The 21,294-nt window shown below is 39.2% G+C and overlaps 1 protein-coding gene across 3 annotated transcripts in view; it reads right to left on the minus strand.

Moving 5' to 3' along the window:
* LOC131032019 (B3 domain-containing transcription repressor VAL2) overlaps positions 1–21,294 on the minus strand; it is a 200,353-nt gene that overhangs the window by 114,012 nt on the left and 65,047 nt on the right. For all 3 annotated transcript variants that reach the window (XM_059212159.1, XM_057962905.2, XM_057962904.2), the window contains one exon: positions 7,618–7,792. In XM_059212159.1, coding sequence (XP_059068142.1) covers positions 7,618–7,792 — 175 coding nt within the window. The remainder of the gene's footprint in view (positions 1–7,617; positions 7,793–21,294) is intronic.

Consider the following 21,294-nt stretch of genomic DNA (forward strand, 5'->3'; position numbering starts at 1 on the left):
ACATTTCCTTGTCAAATATAGAGAACCTCCTTTCAACCTCATGCAATTTTGGCTCTCATATGCAATTGGATGCTTGTCTTGCATCAAAACAGCCCCAATACCGATACCGGATGCATCACACTCAAGAACAAAAGGTTTAGAGAAATATGATAAAAAGGGAGTTAGCTACCAAGTTATTTAACACCTAATCAAGGTGTAGAATATGATCCTCCCATGTCCTGTTGCATACTAAGATGTCATCAAAGAAAACCAACACGAATTGCTGCAGCTGCTTGTTGAATACATGCTTCATGCAAGAGCAAAAAGTAGCTGAAGCATTCGATAACCCAAAGGGCATCACCAAATACTCAAAAATGTCCATAGTGGCACCTGAAAGCTATTTTGTGCACATTCTGCTCCCAAATAGGAATCTTATGGTATCCAGAACGAAGATCTAGTTTGGAGAAAGAGATTGCCCCATGTAGCCCATCCAACAACACATCAATACGTGGAATAGGATACTTGTTCTTGATGGTCTTATTATTTAGTGCACGATAATCAATGCACATCCTCATAGTACCATCCTTCTTCACCAAGACGATAGAAGAAGCTAAGAGACTAAAACTAGGCCGTATATGTCCAACATCTAACAACTCCAGAATAGTCTTCTCAATCTCACCATTGAATTGTCTATGATGATGGTAGGGATCTGTAGCAACTAGCTTGCTATCCATAAGCTCAAAACCACCATTTGGAGCTACAACATTCGGTAGATTTAGAAATACCACACTATGCTTGTCCAACAAACCCTGTATGTCACCATGATATCCACATCGTCTTGTATCAGTAGACTTCTCTGAAACGAAACACTGCACTGCCCACTCGACCTCTAAATGTCGAAAGACTCTCCATCCTCCTAGCTGAAATAACTCTAGAGCATCTTAAGGAAAGCCTCATAATACCACCCTCTGACCATCTGTTGTGAAACTCAATTCCATAGTCTTCAAGTCGTGAGATATGGACTTATAGAATGCAACCACTTAACACCCAACGGTAAAATTGGTCTCAACAATGTCAACCACATAAAAGTCATTTGTAAGTGTGTAATTACCCAAAGTCATACTCAACTGTAGAACACGATTAACACAATGCAACATGCTACCCATTGTCCACACATGAAAACCATCATGCTCCTCAATTTGCAAACCCTGCTTCTTCACATAGGTCGAATCAATGAAGTTGTGGGTAGCCCCACTATCAATCAATACAACTCATCATCCCCACATAACGCCCCTTACTTTGAAGTCATTTAAATGAATGGTAGTGAGGGTTGTAATCGCTCCCTCCATCTGTACCAAATCATCCTAATGCTCATATGTAATACAAATGCAAAAGCATATGGATTTCAAAGAATCGATGTTATTCAATTAATCAAGGAGACAAAGATCCTTTAAATAGAGTTACAAAGAGGATGTTTCTAAAAGAAACAATCGTTAACTAGAGGCGAAATTAGAAAAAACTTAAATGACCATTAATAACACAAAGAGAAAGATATTATTCTAATACCCTCCCTTAATGGTCATTGTTCTAACTACCAAGATAAATAACAGAGAAGGTTGCCCCCTTCTTCTCAAAACACATTGCAACAGAAGACAAGAGCCTACCACTAACTCTACCACTTGAGATAAGTCTGCCACCGACCCTTCCAGAAACTACAAAATTTTTGGAGATACCCCAAACAACACCAACTGTCCAACCTGATGTTGGAGAACTGTCCCTCCCTGTAACCAGAGACACACCAAGAACAGTTGTCACGATTTCGAGGAAAAAATCGGCAAACCCTCCAAACTATTGCAGATGAGCAAGATGCCTGAAAATAGATTGCAAATAAGACACTAGTGTAGATGTTCGCACAACAACTCTAGGTGCAACTAAAAACAGACTGCAACAAAGTACAATTTTTGAGGAAAAAATCATAAACCCTCTCATGATTTTTTTTTTCAGGGACAAAAAATATTTAAAAACCCATAGATAATTTTTTAGGACAAAATTATTAAAACCCACAGATTTTTTTAAGGGAAAAAAATATTAAAAACTGAAAAAAACATCGATGCCCAAAAGTCATCTTCAAGCTTTTCAAGGCACAAAAAACGAGGTACTAAGAAGATGCTGAATGCATGAAACCCAAGGTACGAATTTCAATGCACTGAGACAAGTACAGGCGCAAATTCCAAGGCAAATTCACTGACACAAAATTTGAGGCACGGAAAACGAGGCACACAAAAAAAATCTGAGAGCAACCCAGAAAAGCTCTCGAAAAACCCACCAAGAATCTGAAATCAGAATGCAGATCCGACGGCTCAAAATTTGAGGCACGGAAAACAATGCACCCAAAAAATTTGATGCCGACTCAGTTGAGGTCTCAAAAAACCCACCAAGAATCTGCAACCAGAATAAACTTTAGACTTGAATTGAAAGGTCAAAACCCTAGTCGAAAATTGCAAAAACCCTAGGCGGCCATGAATGAACTAGATCGAGCAAAACACGTGGAGAATAGATGCGGATTGAGGGCAAAGACACGCAACGCAATTTGCAGTAAAAAATCCACGAACTGGAAGCAAACCACTTCGAAAAACTTTTATTCCTTTTGAAAATTTTTAGAATAACAAAGAAATTTCAAAAAAATTTAATTCTCTGCTCTAATACCATAATACAAATGCAAAAGCATATGGATTTCAAAGAATCGATGTTGTTCAATTAATCAAGGAGACAAAGCTCCTTTAAATAGAATTACAAAGACGATGTTTCTAAAAGAAACAATCGTTAACTAGAGGCGAAATTAGAAACAACTTAAATGACCATTAATAGCACAAAGAGAAAGATATTATTCTAATAATATGTGCCTATCTTCCCATCCATCTACTCATATTGCTCATAAAGAACTTGTGTCTCCAACTCATCATCATTAGGTTCCTCGAAGACCTCAATCCAGTGGGCCTTGCCCCCACTTCTACACTTATGTCCAAGTTGCCAAGGTTCACAACAATCAAAGGCTCTTTCATCTCAATCCATCCCTCCAATAACAAGGTGCACCACTAACTAGTCTAGAAATCTCAACAACTAGTCTAGTAAACTCTAGTGTCTTGTCCTTCCTCCACAGCAAACTCTGTGATTAGGGTCTCTGCAAAAGCTTACTAGGATATCTAGCCTGTGGTGTACATAGCTCCATGTTCCTTACACACTTAATAGCATCCCGCAAGGATTGTGGATCAAAAGCTTTGACCCAACTCCTAAGAGGTTCAAAAAAGCCCTCTATAAACCAAGAAATCAACCTCCTCTTCGTCACATCAAAAACCATTACTAACAACCGTTGAAACTCTGAAATGTATGCATCAAATGTCCCAACATGTCCCAACGGAGCCAACTCTCTAGAGTTTGCCTTTGAATCCTTGCAATCAAACTGTTCTATTAATGTAGTGCAAAACTAATCATAAGAAACTATCGCATCGTGACCCTGTGTCACTAAACTATGATACCACCACTCATGTGTCCCTCCTTAAAGAAACTATCACACCATGACCCTATGTCATTAAAATCACTTGAAGTGCATGTAAAGGGGGACAACTTAAGTCTTTAAGCCAGGATTCACTTAAGTTGCATAAAAAGACGTGACCACAACTTAAGAATAGAATAGAAAACAAGCCAAAGACTCCACACTAACCCAATATTGTTCCATGTCCTCTTCCTCTTAGGTAATCCAAGGAAAGGACAGCCAATGCATTGTTAAGCCTCATGGCTTGAGTTGGGGACATCACAGTTGGTTTAGGAGATTAGTTTATATTTAGATTAAATTTTTCTTGATCTTAAATGAATATTATTATAAAGGATCATTGAGTATTCCTATTGTGTGAACACTTTTGTGCTTATGCACAACTATCTTCGCATAAAGGAAATAACCGACTCAAGTGCAGTAGTTTAGATTTAGATTTGTTTTCTCTTGAGCTTAACTGAATATTATTTTGTAGGATCATTGAGTATTGCTATTTGTTTCAACACTTTTGAGCTTATGCACAACTATCTTTGCATAAGAGAAATAGCCAACTCAAGTGCAGTTAACTACAAACAGTGTCAATCACTAATAAGCCCCTTGTGTGTTGACACATGGCTCATCCTAGCAAGTTATCTCAATATTTAAAAACCTAATAACATAAACTTTGGGTAAATCATCTCTCCTTACAAAATAAGAGGGGCAATTTCTTGCCTTCCCTAAGTAGGTGTGTCAATACCTGGACCATGGTGCATTGTTTGACCCATCAGCAAGTCTTGCAATTGTTGATGTCATCCAAATCTTAACATGCATGCTTCTACCCCTACTACTAGAGGTTCAAGCTCTTCCCACAACAATGCACACACATCGTAAGACCACTAATGAAGTAAATACCCTATTATGGACGGTTGGCCATCCTCCTAATGACCAATTCACTGAGAATCTATTTGGAAGAAAAACACTTATAGTGAGGCCCATGGTACAAATATGTAATGTCCCCCTTTTCAAAAAATTCATGTTGAAGATCAAAAGCCCTTTTCCCATTATTCTTGGTGAGCTAAGCCTAATCATTTCCAATCCATTTGATCTCTTTTTTCTAAGTATTGAGAATTTGTGTTTGAGTTTGTATACATGAGCCTTTTGTCGACGTTTAAGATGTGGCCCTTTCAACATACCTTTTTTTGTTGAACCCAACTACTTCCTTTTCCCTTATTGGATTTTCAAGCTTTTTCCTGCCAGCATCCCTCTCCCCACCTCCACAACCTCCAAACTTTGGCTTTACCACCCTTTTGTTTATTCACCTCACCTACCTCTCTACACAACTTGACCACCATTAATGGCCTATTTGAAGCCACTGCTCTTCAACGGGTGGTTTTCTACCTAAACAAATATCACTAACATTTTATAAGACATGTTTGACTTTACTTGTGGAGTCCATGGTAGTAAACAGCTATATTTCATTTAATGTGGTGGTTGGAGCCTGGGAACATTGGATCATCACGATTTCTCAATCTTTGTTTTGGGCAGGAACTCTATTTTAACCGTATATCTTCTTATAATCTCCAACTAGATGTGTGGCAGAGGATTAATTCAACTATTTACATCCAAAAATCCCGGCAAACATTAATCAAAACACATATTATGTAGTGTGTTGAACTAAGGACGAAAACCTTCAATTCTGTAGTGAACCAAAGGACAAAAACCCTTTGGTTTCATCAATCAGAGGATGAAAACCCTTTGACCTGACAAACACAACTTCACAGGAGTTCGAGAGCAGATTTCATGGCATCGGACTCAACCTACAAGATGTAAGAACAACTGACAGGTTTCGTAAGTATTTGTAGTACCTTGATTGTGTTATAGTTGCTATCACAGCTGTCATATTCTTGCTGCTGCAGATTTGTACACTGCGATCGCAACTATTATCACTATCATGTATTAGAACATCATTGTAAACTCCATCGTCGAGTCAAAGATTTACAAATGTGTCTTCTTTTTCTATCTGTGTAATTTTGGCTATTAATATTTTATAAACCCATGAAGAATTGGAAGTTTTTCTCATATTTGGTGCAATATTAAAGCTGAGGGCAAATTATTAAAGTTAAATATTAGGGTTCTAAAGGTTAATTTCTGGGTCTTTCAAATTTAGTTAAAACTAACCACAACCTTGTTGACTTAAAAATAACCCGAAATTTACTACATAATAGCAAGTGCACTTCCCTGATTCAAGCTCTCCATTGCATTGGCAGGAGTCTCCAAACCCTCAACAACAACATAGGCATCAATGGCATCCATAACTCTATCTTGGATAAGTTTATTTTAAATAAAATTTTCCAGTGACAGAACAAGACAATTAATACTATTCTTAAGATCTAAGTCACAAGGTTCGAATTCGACAGCCATGAAATTCGGATGAAATTCGACAAGGGAAAAATTCAAAGAAAAAAAATTCGGATAAAATTTGCCTTATATAATTTTGTTTATTTTTACATATATGTATACTTCTAATAAATTATCAAAATAGCTTAACATTGCTAAATAGATTTGAAGTCGTTATAAAAAGATGGCACATTTATAAAATATAAACCATAAGAAACATAGGAATTTCAGTAATGCTAGTGATCATATATGATATGCCTAATACAATGTACAGCGGAATCCCTTTTGAACCTGCAGAAGGAAGTGCACTTGACACCTGCATTACTCTAAGAAAATTTTTACTAGGTGATAGTTCAATGTGGGTTTGCAAGTTATCATTTTCTGTCTGGCCTTTATATAGCCACAGCCGGGAACCATGTTGAATTGAATCTTAGCATGCAGGAAACCACCCTCTTATTCTAGGAACTTGCCATTTCTTTTATATACAAAAATGTCATTGTATTGGATTACTTTATTTCACATTTGTAGTTTTTGTAAAAGTTATTCTGCCATCTGCCCACTTTTTAGCAGAATTTTTTTATGGCCGAATTTGAACGATTTTTTTATAAGTTTGAAATTCGATTAAATTCGAACCTCATCCATGAAAATCACCATATTCTGTGACTTAGGTTAAGATCATGTTTGGTGCAGCTGCTAATCACAGGCTTTAAAACAAAAGCATGGCAAGGCACCAAAATCACTGTATAAAACAAATGAAGGATTGTTTATGGTGTAGGTGCCCTTCTACCTGCTTTCATTCGGCCTCAAGCTTGTTCACATTCTTCACTGCCCTTAATCTGTATGCAAGTTGTGAATCATGTCAACTTCAGTAATGCACGTGGAGACTCTGAACCTGCTGCCTAAATTGGCTGTTGTCTAAGAATTGGGACAGTATGGTCAAATTCCCCTTTCTTGCATCTTTTGCTTCTACTTTCCACTGGCATCGTATTATTTTATAAAACCATTGATGTTGTTAGGCAGTTAGCTCTAATTAGCTGTATGCAAGCAGCCCATAGCAAATATTATCATTTATCTTCTTCCTTTTCTGCTTGAGTTACATAGGCAGTTTATAACTTGGTATTCAAGAGTAATATACTTTTCATCTTTGTTCCTCCTGGGCTAGGTCCAATGTAATGATTACCAGATCTCAGAATCATGTGTGTCTTTGAAAGCTTCTCCCTTTCTAGACTGACTCGGATATATTCTTATCCTATGAATATTAATATATTTATCTTAAACCAAAAGTTAAAACAACTTTTACAAATTGGTAAAAAAAATTCAATCCAGATGAACCATAGTATAGAACAAAACTAAAGCATGCGATAACCAAAAACTATCATCACAGATTAATTGTTCCTTTCAATCTTTATCATCACATAATAAATGTTCCTTCAAATCTTTATCAGCACAGAATAATTGCTTCTATAAATGTTTACAAGGATAAATATTAAAAACTATTGCCAAAAGCAACAAACTTATGAGACTCTGCCCAAGTTTCTATTTGGCATCTTCATTTCCTCACTGAAACAGACAAATAAAACATTGACTGTTCAATCAAGAATCAAACATTAATACCAGATCATATTAAGATCATGCAAAGCATAGACTGTTGAACCAAGAATCAAGCTCTAGCACCATATTGTTCGGATTGCACAAATAACTTTCATGATTACCTGTATTGTCACCTTGCGACTGCACAGGCTGCATACAAGGTGTAATCCCCTCTAAAACATGCATACTATGGTTGTTATTGGGCCAAAAGCTAAACTGAAACATGCTGTCCTGTATGTTGGCATCTTCAATTCTCAAAGGAACCCCTTCTGATTGTGAATTTGATGAAAAATAGGCCTGTGGGTATCTGTCATAATTAGTACTTCAAAAAATATTCGCCTGCTTTAGTTTAAAAAATCCAAACTCATTCTACTTTCAAAGGAAAAAACAAGATAATAAATTATTGATATCTAATTGTTATAAATAAGAGGCCAATGAGAAATTTCTACACTTGATCCTATTACTATTACATTTTAATATTTTATCTTAGAATTCGACACAAACAAAAGCAAATCTTACAACAATAAATAAGTTGGCGCTTTCCATCTCTATTCTACAATAAGAAAATCTTTATTATAAGATAGCTGTTTATATGAAAGGAAATCTTGTTAGGTGGATGTATGCAATTAGCGTTTATGTTCTATTGAACGCCAATCTAGAACATCAAAGATTTATTCTTTGCTTTGGCAGATAGCTCAACTTCTCCCTTTGTAATTGAGCTGTCCTGCATTTTGCCATAAATTTTTACTTTTAAATAATGCCCTTTATACCTTATTCAAAATATAAAATGACAAGATTTCCCAGGAGAAGGTGAGAAGAGCCCTAGAGCTGATTGAAAATGACAAATCCATCCTCTATGAACGCTCTTCAATTTTCTCCTTCACAGAACTCATCAGATTTGTGATCTCCGTCTACTTTGTAACATTGAAATCTAGCTCTCCAAATTTGTTATTGTTTTTATGTTGAAAAATTTTGACTTATTGTTAACATTGTCTTTTGTGTTCTTTTATTGCTTGTGTAGTGAATTGGGTAAAATTCTACTCCAAAACTTGTTGTTCGGTGTCCCCCTTTATTGGAATGTGCAATACCACAAAAGTATAGATTTGTTGTTTGCTTTATTAAGTCTGAAATATCTCTCGGTACAGTAGCTCATGGGGAAGTGGCCAGTTTATGGCACATAAGCGAATGGAATTTAAGGAATTAATGGCAGTAGAGATGGAAAGGATATTAAAGATATGTTTAATACAAATGTGGAAGGGAAAACATGGTAATAAAATTCAAAGATTTAAAAAATCTTCCAAGAAGGTACTACAAGTGGAAGAAAATCCAGTGCTTCGTGAAGCTGTGTTCTTCTCTGCAAGAAATTATCATGGAGGGGAAATCAATGGCCTGTTTCAAGATAAAGTATCCATCAAAGGAAGAGATAAAAAAGTTAAGTAACCTCCTACCCTTAAGAAACTGTTGGTAATATCTCCTAACCTAGAAATCGATAAGGTAGTAAAAAAACAGGAGGAAGAGAGACTTAGAAATGTTGTCAACTTTAATGTTTATTTAAAAAAATATTCTCCTCTATCTAGAAAAAAAACTAATGATTGGGTGGCCTCTATTTGGGGCAAGAAATTGGGAATGTATCCGGATGTCTGCAGAATGATGCAATCAAGACTTTTTTATGGTTACATTTTTATGTTTTTTGGAAATAGTTTACAATGATTTTTGGAAAAAGTTTACAAATATAGCCAGTATGAGCAGTTCAATATATAGATTGAAACAAAGCTGTGATAAAAATACAAAAAGGACTGCTGCAAAGCATAACCCATCCACTGCAATGACCCCCGATTAATAAATATACCCCGGTACTTAAATTTGTCAAAGACACATTGATCATTGTCAATTAAAATAATAAATCGTTAATCATGAATTATTATTTGTAAATATTAATAAATGATAAATAATAAGTATTATTATAAATCAAGTAAATAATAAATGTTATATATTAATCATAAATTATTATTTGTAAAATAATAATAAATGATAAATAATAATTACTATTATACATCAACTAAATAATAAATAATAAAGTCATAAAATTATTTGTAGATAATAATAAATGATAAATAATAATTATTATTATAAATCAAGTAAATAAATAATAAATCGTGATTCTTTTAATAAAGAGTACCTAATAATAAATAATAAAATAGAAAAGATTAAATATTAAAATATAATGGTTAAATGATAAAAGTAGTGGATAATAATAAAAGCATTGATTAATAAACAATCATGATAAATCAAATAGGAGTATAACGAAGGATACACGTAAAAGATGAATTAAAACAAACATAGCAAGTAAACCCAAAGCGTGACATCCAAAGGTCACGACCACAAGACATGGCCGCAAAGCATATGAATAACACGTCTGGCAAACACGGACAGGAAGGAGGAGAAAGCACGGACGAGGGTGGGAAGTGCGAAGACCAAGAAATTGCCAACCCTACCAACAAGGCAATCACGCGACTAGAGCTCGGGTGTTCGCCGTATAGCCCCGCACACAGGCGAACTCTTGGGAAGGGCGTCGCCGTTTCTACGCCTGGGCACTCCCAGTAAAAACGCAGAGAAAGAAACCCAGTCCGAACACCCCAGAACCTAGTGACAAGGGAAGGAACAGAGGGTATACGCCATTTCTAGAATCCACAGGTAACTTAAGCATTAAATGTGAAAAGCATGGTTACCTTAGCCACGTTAAAAATCCAGAGAGAGATTCGTAACGAATCTCTTAGAGGCAATATATATATTGTAGAGGTTAATCATATGCATATGTCAAAGATAGGGAATCTTGAACAGAGGTGGGATCTCTGCCAGGTTTGAGAACATTAATGAGTTCACTCATTAATAGAGATCCTCTAGAGGCCTTAGGCAGATATTACCAAGTTGTCCCAACTGAGAAAGAGTTCTCAATAGAGGGTTGGGTCAATCAAGGTAAGATCAACCTAAGGAAGATTTCTATTTTTGTGTAGTTAGCAATAAATCAAAGAGCATTTAATGGTTGAATATGTAGAATAGCATATCTTTACTACTTGTATAAATAGCACACATGATTACCTATCCAGCATATTTTGGGAATACTAACGTTTGTTTGCAGGTCTTAATCGTCGAATAGACAACTCCCCACTAGGGACATTACATCCACACTGTCCAACCGAACCTAGCTATCAACATCCATCACCATATAAACAGCCATATAATAACACTAAAACAAAGGAACAGTACAAGGTAACAGCCAAATACATATACCATAACAGCAACAGAAAATATCAGATATAAAGCTCCTTTAAGCAAGAACTATTCTCACCAAGTATCCAAAATTTCTAGGAAAGACTCAACACCCTTTTCCAAAGAATTAACTCTAAAATCCACACATTCCTGAAACAAAGACTCAAGTTACCTCTTAATAGGAATAGATGGCAAAAGGGAAAAATCCATATTTGAATCTATCAGAAGAAGGCCCAAGAGAATTCTGCACATCAAACTACTCAGAAAAATCTGAAACAACACCTTTTCCTTTGTTACGAATTACAGAAGCATTTCGAGCATGAGGCATGACAGAAGAACCACCTCCACCAGGATTGATACCACTAAACGGAGAAAAATCATAATGGGAACAAACACCATCATTTGCACCGTACCAGGATAATTAGAACTAACTTCAGGAACAGGAACAAAAGAATCCACATGAAGAGCACCAGACTCAAATGACTGTCGTAAGAGGCATGAACCACCACTATATTCTTTTGAATCGGCCAACTATCGCAATCATAAACCAAATCATCAGGCACCATGTCCAATTAGACAGTATGAGGATCAGAAATTGATCTGCCTTCAACAATAAACTGCTTAATTTCCTCACTCTTCTTATGCACCTGCATAGAAACAATATTGGCAACCAAAGATACTATGACTTTTCAAGAAAAGTCAGCAAGCATGCCTTTATTCCCCTGAAAAACATCTTCATTTCCAGCGTTCCAAATAAACCACAGAACTCTAGAAGACATCACAAACCACAACACATCTAGAAACTTACCAAGAGGAGATGAACAGACAATCTTTCCATATAAAATATCATGCCAAGTAATACTATATTTACCACACACAGTACTCCAAGTAGGTAAAACAACAATGCCAAACCAACTTAGTAAAAAGGCAATCAAAAAGAAAATCCACAATTGATTCAACTCCACCAGATACTAGAGAAGATTTAGACTCAGGACCCAGCATGAGCTTATCAACAGCAAACTTGATAAATAGCAACCATCTAAAGACACATTTCTTAGGCTCTATATAATCTTCTTCAATCTCTTACCCCAAACATTACTAGATTCCTGAGCAACACAAACAAAACTTAATCTCTTAATCAATCCTCAGAAAAAGACAAACGAATATATAAATATTTCAGAGAGACCATCAAAAGTTTATTTCCACACAACCAACTCATAGTATTCCACGGATCATTGTTCCAGTTAACAACATTGAAGCAACCATCCAAACTAGACCTTTCAACCATGGTATAAGTCCACTTTTGCTGAGCAGAAACATCAAACCTATTAAGTTCCCAATCCATCAAGCTTGTTGGAATATTTGTCATTGATGTCAAAAGCTTGTTGAGGGTGTTAAGTTGCTGTTTGTGCATTTTGGTTGAGTTGCCTGTGTACCTAGTTGGTTGAGCTGCCTGTGTGCTTGGTTGAGCAGCTTGAGCTGCTTGATTGCCTTCTCGAGGTGCTTGTATGCTTGCTCGAGCTACTTGGTTGCTTGTCTACTTGAGTTGTGTGTATACTTGTTTTAGCTGCTTGAGTGTCTGCATCAGCAGCTTGTGTGCTTATTTGTCAACAACTCAACTGCTATGTCAGACTTATGTGCCATGTCAGCCTTGAATATTCAAAAGAATCAAGTTTTTCATATGCATCGTATTTTCTAAGTTAAGTGGAATCAATACTTCCTTTTGGGCATATCGTGGGCAAGCAAATTTAATTTAAGGCTGTCGTTATTTATTCAAGTTGTGCGTACCTTTTTGAGGAGTGTTATGTGGTGGTCAAAGACTCAAACATATCGAAAAAATGAAAGATGTGAGGATTTATGTCGTGGTGGAGGAGCTAAGTGGGAAGGCCATGACTTTGTTTTTAAAAATTATAACCAATGAAGTTTTGTGGTTTGTGTATCTTTTGGAGCGAGTGGAATCAAAATAGTGTAGACAGAAATTGTGGGCATGTTTTATTTTTGGAGACTTCCGTTTTTTTGAAGAGCACAATAAGGGAGGTATTAATTTTTTCCTGGATGATTCTAAAGTGGTTGGGCATTTTTGAAATTGTCAGCATGATGTGTTGTGGCAGAATTAATTTTCCTTGCAGAGTTCATGTTTACTGAAGCCGTTTTTGGTATCGTGTGTAGAAAACGTTATCGCTTTAGTTCGTGCTCATTGAAAAAAGATTTTTTTAAAATTCATATTTTGATATACATTTTTTTTGAAGTGGATTCTTTCCACAATGCTGAAGCTAAGGGCAATTTCTTGCAATCGTGGAGAACTCTGTGTGCAGTGATGATGGTGTGTATTGTGCTAAAGGCAGTGCGGCAGTTTCTGGAAGTGATGTTTACGTAAATCAAAAAGTTTCTGTGTTTTTGCTGGAACTGGGTGCATATATCGCTTTTTGCTTGTGTGAGTGTTGCAGCTACATGGGGTTGACTAAATGTGTCGAAAAATCACTTCTTCAGGAGGGATCGTGGTAGCAGAAGAATTTGATAAAACATGTAATTTTCAGATATATGTTTTTTGAAGAAGTTTTTCTTTTGGAACTGTGCAGTGTTTTCCCCGTAGGGTGTCAGGTTAAGACATTGCATAAATGACAGAAGTACACAGAATATATGGAACTCACAAGTATTCTATTGATTCATAATAAGCCAGTACATACAATGATAGCAATATGTTCGACTACAATAGCATGTCCAAAGACTGGAAACAGATACAATATAAAGGAGTCTGGTCAGTTACCCGGTGCCAATTGCCGACAACCGACGGGTTAACTGCCGACGCTAACACAATCTACCTTAATGCTTAATTACCCGACAACATCATCCCCCCCAAAAAGAAATGTCGTCTCTGGATGACAAACAACCAAAATGGGAATGATGTACAAGCAAAACTGAAAACCAAAACAACAAATCACTAGGGAGGGCAAGAGGGCGTCCCTGAAGAAGAAGGGGCTGCTGATGTCGAAGCCAACTGCGTCGGCAACCGCATCACCTGATCAGTTCGATAAGCAAGGTCACGCTCGGCCACCAACTGGTGCTCCCGTCACCGCTTCACCCTGAATACAACCTCCATGAGCTCCTTTTGCTTCGCCTCCAACTCTGTCGCAAGGCTGGTAACGCGGGTCTCTGTTGTGGTCCTCATCTCTGACTCAACCGCCAGTGCTACTCTCACAAAGCTCAATTCTCTATGCACCGTGTCCAGAACCTCCTCCGCACGGTCGGCTTGGGCCTGCTGCTGGGCCAACTCCGTCTCCAACGACGGAATGCGAGCGGCCAGCTCCGCAGCTCTTTCTGCCTGAGTCTGAGCCTCCCGGAGTCGGTAATAGCCATCCCGCACAGCCTGCTCAATCTCTCTCACCAAAGTCTGCACTCGACTCTCTTCGGCCACCTCCTGAAACTGCCACTCTGCTCTCATCTCAGGTAGGTCTATGGTGGGCCATCCCCATGCCTTAAAGCACCTCTGGAATGCCTCTCCTACCCCCGTAGTAGCAAACTTACGTAGGCTCTCCAAGGCTGGCTGAACAATGGATTCCTCAATTGTGGAGGCTACAAACGGCTGAACTGCCCCCTCCATCTCAACAAAAAATTGTGCTATGGTAATAGGCTGGGTCCTCCCTACACCTCCGTCCTGAAGGCCCATCTGTGAAGGTATCTCCTCCTTGCCACTAGTGGGCAAAACCAGCTCTGCAGGATGCTCCACCAACTCGACTACCTCTACCTTGTTGTGACCTTTTTCACACATCGCCCCATTGCAAATTGGGACCCTCTCTTTTCCTGCTTTCTAGGGTTTTGTTAGTGTCCTATGACCTTTTGCTGCAGTTTCACCAAGCCTTGTCCAGTTCAGAGCATTTCAGGCCCTAACGATTGAAAGTTCGTTTTTGCAAGTTATGTGATTCCGAAATGTGAACACCACCGGAGCGCTTAGAAAGGCCAAAGGACGAAGATCGCAATTGATTTGGACGAATTTGGACAACTTTCTATTTTTAGAAAGTTTGCTTTTTTGCTTTTTCCTATTTTTTAGGAAGTTTCGTTTTTGGCATTTTCAGCCCGATCCTCGGTATGGCTATTTTTAGAAAGTTTTTCCTATTTTTTAGGGATGTCTGCTATTTTGCTTTTTCGGCATGCGAACCTAGGGTTTACACTTGCACCACTGACCAGCTTCAACCGGAACTCGAAAATTCCAAGTTTTGACCTAAAAAGCTAAATCCCTAGATTTTAGGCTTTTTGCTTTTTCGGAATGGGAACCTAGGGTTTACACTTGCACCACTGACCAGCTTCAACCGGAACTCGAAAATTCCAAGTTTTGACCTAAAAAGCTAAATCTCTAGATTTTAGGCTTTTTGCTTTTTCAAAATGGGAACCTGGGGTTTGCACTGATACCACTGACCAGCTTCAACTGGAACTCAAAAATTCCAAGTTTTGACCTAAAAGGCCAAATCCCTAGATTTTAGGGGGCGTGATGCCTCAAATGATCCACCTAGGCATGGATTTCAAATTTCAAGTTAATCCGATTAAATTTGATTAAGCTGTGAAATTTTGAATTTTTTCTAAGAAATTTGGCTAAGTCTGGAATGTCATCCTGATCCTGAAATTTGACTAAGTTTGGAAAATTGGAGAATCCTCCAAAAACTAGATTTTGCATTATAAGTCCTAGAGACCTGAAACCACTCTCAAACATCCTGACAATATATATGAAATATAACTTAAAGTTATACTTAAATGTTATATTTCATATATAGTCCGCCCTCTTGAGAGGTCTAAAAGTCCGCCATGTTGGGAGGTAGACCAAAGTCCGCCATGTTGAGAGGTGTCTAAAGTCCGCCATGCATGTTGGAGAGGCTATGAAGAGGGAGCATAGAACTCCGCCCTCAAGGAGACCTTCCTAAAGTCCGCCTTGAGAGTCTTCAAAACTCCGCTATGTCTTGTGGACTCTCCAAAGTCCGCCCAAACTTGTTGGTGAAGATGGTAAATACATCAAAACTCCGCCCAAGCATGTCAATTGGTGGTCATGCCTCTTAAACTCCGCCCTATGCCTTGTGGAGTGAGAAAATAAGATGTGGGAGCCTTGTCCAAACTCCGCCCTCCAAGCATTGAGGGTCCTTAGAAGTCCGCCCTACCCTAGCAACATGATGGAGAGGTCTAAAAGTCCGCCTAAGAGGAGCAACCTCCAAAACTCCGCCATAGGTTAGGAGGCCATGAAGGAGCAAAGGCTAAAGTCCGCCCAAGGTCTTCAAGGCCATGTAGGAGAGACCTCCAAAGTCCGCCAAGGGTAAAGAGAGCCATGAGGAGAGGCCTTCAAAGTCCGCCCCATGCCTTCGCCAAAAAAATTCGCCATGAAGAAGCCTTGTCCAAAGTCCGCCATGCCTTGGGAGACCATGAAGGAGCCTTGTCCAAAGTCCGCCATGCCTTGGGAGACCATGAAGGAGCCTTGTCCAAAGTCCGCCATGCCTTGGGAGGCCATGAAGGAGCAATGTCTAAAGTCCGCCCCATGCCTTAGCCAAAATTTCGCCTTGATGGACCCAAGTCTAAAGTCCGCCAAAGGTTAGAGAACCATGTTGGAGATGTCTTAGAAGTCCGCCTAGGGGGTGTGTTCCAAAGTCCGCCCTATGCCTTAGCTAAAAATTCGCCTTGATTGAGCTTTGCTCAAAGTTCGCCCTCCATGTTGAATGGACCCTTCAAAACTCCGCCCAAGGAAGTAGATGCCAAGTATGATGTTGAAGAGCCTTCTCAAACTCCGCCATGCCTTGGAGAGGCAAGGAAAGTCCGCCCAAGTTTGAGGAAGATGAAGGTAAGCCTCCAAAAGTCCGCCTACACATAAAAGTCAAACAGAATCAACGAAAATACAAAATGATGTCATGAAAATCCTTCAAGATTTCGAACTTAAATCCAAAATAGAAAGTTTTCAAAAGGAGAATATTGGAAGATTGATAAGGATTTCGAACTTAAATCCAAAATGGAAAGTTTTTTTTAAAAAGAGAATATTGGAAGATTAATAAATATTTCGAACTTATAGCCAAATTGGAAACTTTTGGAATATATTTTCTTCGAATTTGGAAACATGACAACACTTTCCTAAAGAATGAAGTTAAAATTGGAAACATGAGTTGGAAGATTTTAAGGGTTTCTGATTGAGGATTTAACTTTATTTACAAATACTTCGTTGTAAACTTCATTTCTACACCAAGAAGTTCGAAAATATTAAGGAGAGCATAGTAAAATACTCAGTTTGGAGTTCATCTGGAGAAAGTTTTGGATATTGCCGGAAGTTGGATACACTTTTTTGACAAAAGTTTCACAGATTTTTGGAGAAAGACAACCAGTATAAGGACGAATTATTGAATCTCTCCTGAATTTTTGAGTATTTTTGAAGGTGAAATTAAATTCATGATGCAGATTTATGTATTTTCTGAGTTTTTCCAAAGTTTGAGAAATGATTTTTAGTAAATTTGTTCGAATTTCTAAGGGAAGAAAATCATTTTTTTGGCTAAGTATAAGAAATTTTCGGAGTTATAGCACTTGGTGTTGGATTGTGATCACAGTTATCTTGAAGGTTGGAGAATTTACATGTGAAAATCCCATTCTCATGGCTAAGTATGAAAATGAAGTGAAATTTTCCAAACACTCAGCTGTTCGCAGCCTCGATATTCTTTAATCCAAGATAGATTTCTAACTTTTTTCCTTTGGTTTTACAGGTTGCAGGAGGAAATAGAAGCGGGATCATCATAGAGATCGCAGTTGGAGTTTCAAGCCAAACGAAAGATTGAGGACAAGTTCACACGCAAGGTTCATCCGGGAGTGAAAATAGCCAAAATTTGGCTAAGTATGGGAAATGTTTCACAAAGAAAATTCCAATTTCCTCAATTATGATGAAGGCATGTCAGGGTATCGAGAAGAAGGACATGATCACAGCAAATGCCTGAACAGCTTGATCCCATCGTTTCATATTTACAAGGGGTTACCCAGAGCTTTTTAACCCTCCTCCCAAGCGCAACATAAAATGGCGCTAGAAGGAGGGCATGATCAAAATGAGTGATACTTCTAGCTTTTGAACAATTGACATCCAGATTATATCAATTTATGCTTGAGGGAGTAATTTTAAGGACTTTTTAACACTCCTCCCACGCAACATAAATTGGCAGCTGAAGCCAAGATCTTCACAGAAAACAAAAATGGAGTTTCGAGCCAAATTCAGAATTGAAGACGGGACCACGCGCAAGGTTCGTCCGAGTATAGAGAGGGTCAAAATTTGGCTAAGTATGAGAAAAACTTCACAACAGGATTTCTTCTCCAAATTCGAGGCACTTGAAAGAATCTCAAGGCATCAAGAAAGAAAAGTTCTCAGACTTGGTGAAAATATGGAAAAGTTAGATAAACTTCCCACTTCTTGAAGGATTTCATCTCCTGAAGGAATAAAAAAAGACAAGCTCCCAAGCAGAATCAAATGGCGACAAGAAGGAATCAAATTTCCATACTTGGACGATTTCTTGACACAAATTGGAGAATTCAAGAAAAACATCCAACACGTTGAGGTGGTGCCTCGTCATTTTCCAACCAATCAAATCACTCCAAGTCGGCATGTCCAGGTTCGATGAACCTGACTTATCCAGAAGCTTCTAGAAGGGCACACTTCACAATGCAACAACCTTCTAGTTTCATTGATGGTTCATATTTAGCAAGAAGGACAAGTGTCCCAAATGTAATTGGTCGAGGGTAGTTAGTTTTGGGAAACCCTAATTAGGGTTTATAGCTTTCAATCTGGGCCCTTGATCACTGTTTGATCTCGGTCATTCATTTTTTCTTGAAAACTATATAAGGCTACCTCCTCTCATTTGGAGAGTGTGAGGTTTTTGATGTATTGTTGCTTAAGGTCATTTCCAGATAATATATTGCATGTGCGTTGCTTTGTAATCTCTATTATTTGAATGATTTGCATGGTTTCAATTGCCTCAACACTTAGTTAAAATTAATCTAGATTTGCTTTCATTGTTGTTAATTTGAATGAAGGATTTGATAAGTATCAATTGATGGTGTGTCTCCGCTCATACTTTTGGTAAATGGATGATTTCCATTCTACCATGCAAAGTTAGTCTGAGCCTATCCCCTGTGCATCCCAACATCTCGATCATAAGCACAACCCATTGAAGATTGCACCGGCCTTGTGGAGTTGTCCCTAGTGTGGTGAAGCAAGGCTTGGTTTCCGAAGAGCACCCAATTGACACCGTCTCCAGAATTTGTAGGATTAGATTAGCCTTCCTAAACCCTATGTCTTTTTCCCTTTCTTTTGAAAGTCTAAATCCCAGAAAATTTCCCCAAAAAAAAAAAAGAAGAGCCTAAATTTCTAAATCCATCTAAAGTCCAGCAGTTCAAAAATACTTGTCAAACGTAAGTCCCCCTTGAAAATTTCAGCATACACTACCCAAGAAGCTATTCCACTAAAGTCGCTTGTTCGCACATATAGACCTTGGAATCAGTAGTGATTTTTCAGGAGAGGATAGAATACCTTCGGGTATCCTATCCCAATGTTTGGTAGATGATAAAACAGACAAAAACATACCTGCGTAGGATGCTCCACCAAATCAACTACCTCAACCTGTGTAGGATGGCGAGGTGTAGTAGGTGGTGGCCCTACCGGAACTATGGGTGTGGCGGCATACCGGTCCAACCATGTGTCTGTGTCCTCCACTGCTTCCCCACTGTCCTTTGCCTGCCACATGCCTTCCGTCCCAATTTCCTGTTCTGTGACAAGTGAGCGCACTGGAATACAAGGAGTGGTGGTCACTGCAGGTGTCTGCATTATAGGACAAGGATGCCTCTGCCCGAATGCTGGAATGGCCACCCCAGGAAGGACTCCCGTCGTCACCCCAGACGAGGAAAGTGGTGTCAATTCCCCGTCCACGTGCAGGAATGCTAGTGTGAATAACAATTGCCCTGCCCGAACCCCCTCTACTGGAGGTCGTGCCACACCCCCTGCTGGTAGCCCGCGGGTTCCACGTGGTACCTGGCCAAAAGACACTGCGCGACCACCCTCTTCCGTACCAGGGGTCCCTGTCGCCACCTCTACTTCGGCCAGCTCCGAGAGTCGAAAAGTAGTGTCCCCTCCGGAACACCTCGATGTCTCCTCGGACTCCACACTCTCGTCTACGCTACTCTCTGCATGTCCTGAATCGGTGTCACTGGCCGACACCACCACCAAGACCTGCCTTCTTCTCTTCCTGCTGGTCTAACCCTCTCCACCAGCCGTGAGTGCGTCCAACTCTGTCCAATAGAAAATAGTTGGCTGTAAGGAATCAATGCAGTCTTGTGGTCGCCACCCTCTCAAATTAGCTGGTACCTGTACTCGTACGGAGTCCAAAAACAACCCGATGGCATGGTATGGCATGTAAAAAACTTTGTGCTTTAGAATCAGGAAATCGTGGGCTCTATCCGATAACAAACTCGCCCAATCATATACCGTACCTTTCTTCAAGCCCTGCATCAATGCAATCATAGGTACCGCTACATCTGACGCCCTACTTGCGCTAGTTAATCGGCTCTACATCAAATCGAGCAAGCACTGCCAGATGCCAGGTTTCAGTAATGTTATCTTTAACCCTTTGCCCTGCGGTGCGAGAATCCTTGCCTGGTCGGCTATCGTCAAGTCATCCCGACACATTTCTTTTAACAGTTGCGTTTTCCGTTCTTGGGACATCTTTGTTGTATTTTTGTCAATCTTTCTCCCTTTATCTGGAATGCCAAAAACCCTCTCGAAATCATCCGGATTGAAAGAAACTATGATATCTGTATGCTGAAACTTAAATGACGACATACGCAACTCTGGATCATAGGTTTTGATCATAGTGCGCAAGCATGGTTCAAATTCCTTAATAGAAAAGATGGGCATTTGTACTGCGTCATGGACGTGTGCTTTGGCAAGGGCTACTTTGACCTCAATGTCGGCTGGGGTTAGGGTCGTTTCCCACCATTGTCTGCACGTACTGCCAGCTAGTCCCTCAAACGTCACAATGTCCGGCATAACTTTGTGCGTGCGTGCAACCTGCACCACGGCCTTCCCCCGGCTCGCATCCTGCTAATCACCCATTGAATCCTTTCTGTGTTGTCCTCTCTGAGTTTCCTGTAGCCTCCTTCGCCAATCTAATTTCTTCAACTTTCTAGTTGCCTGCTCCATCAACTGAATTTTGTTTCCTAGGGTACGCGTATAGCCAATTCCGTTATGGTGGTACGGTATGGTGGTACGGCTGCCGTAGTGTGTACGGCGTGCCAAGTTTTGACCTCTTTCCCTGATGCAATGGTGTACGGAATATGGGCATGTAGATCAAAACATCGTCAATTCAAAACCCTACGGACTTTTCTCTTTCCCATGGATTAATTCGCCATTGTACGATTCCCCTTTTTTCCTATACCAATGAATCGTACGGCCTTTTTCATACACCAATGACCGTACAGGATTGTCTTTCCTTTTATCTGGAGTTGCGTCCGTACGGAGCTGTACGGAATTGTTCCGT

This window comes from Cryptomeria japonica, chromosome 10 (assembly GCF_030272615.1).
Source record: "Cryptomeria japonica chromosome 10, Sugi_1.0, whole genome shotgun sequence".
Taxonomy (NCBI): domain Eukaryota; kingdom Viridiplantae; phylum Streptophyta; class Pinopsida; order Cupressales; family Cupressaceae; genus Cryptomeria; species Cryptomeria japonica.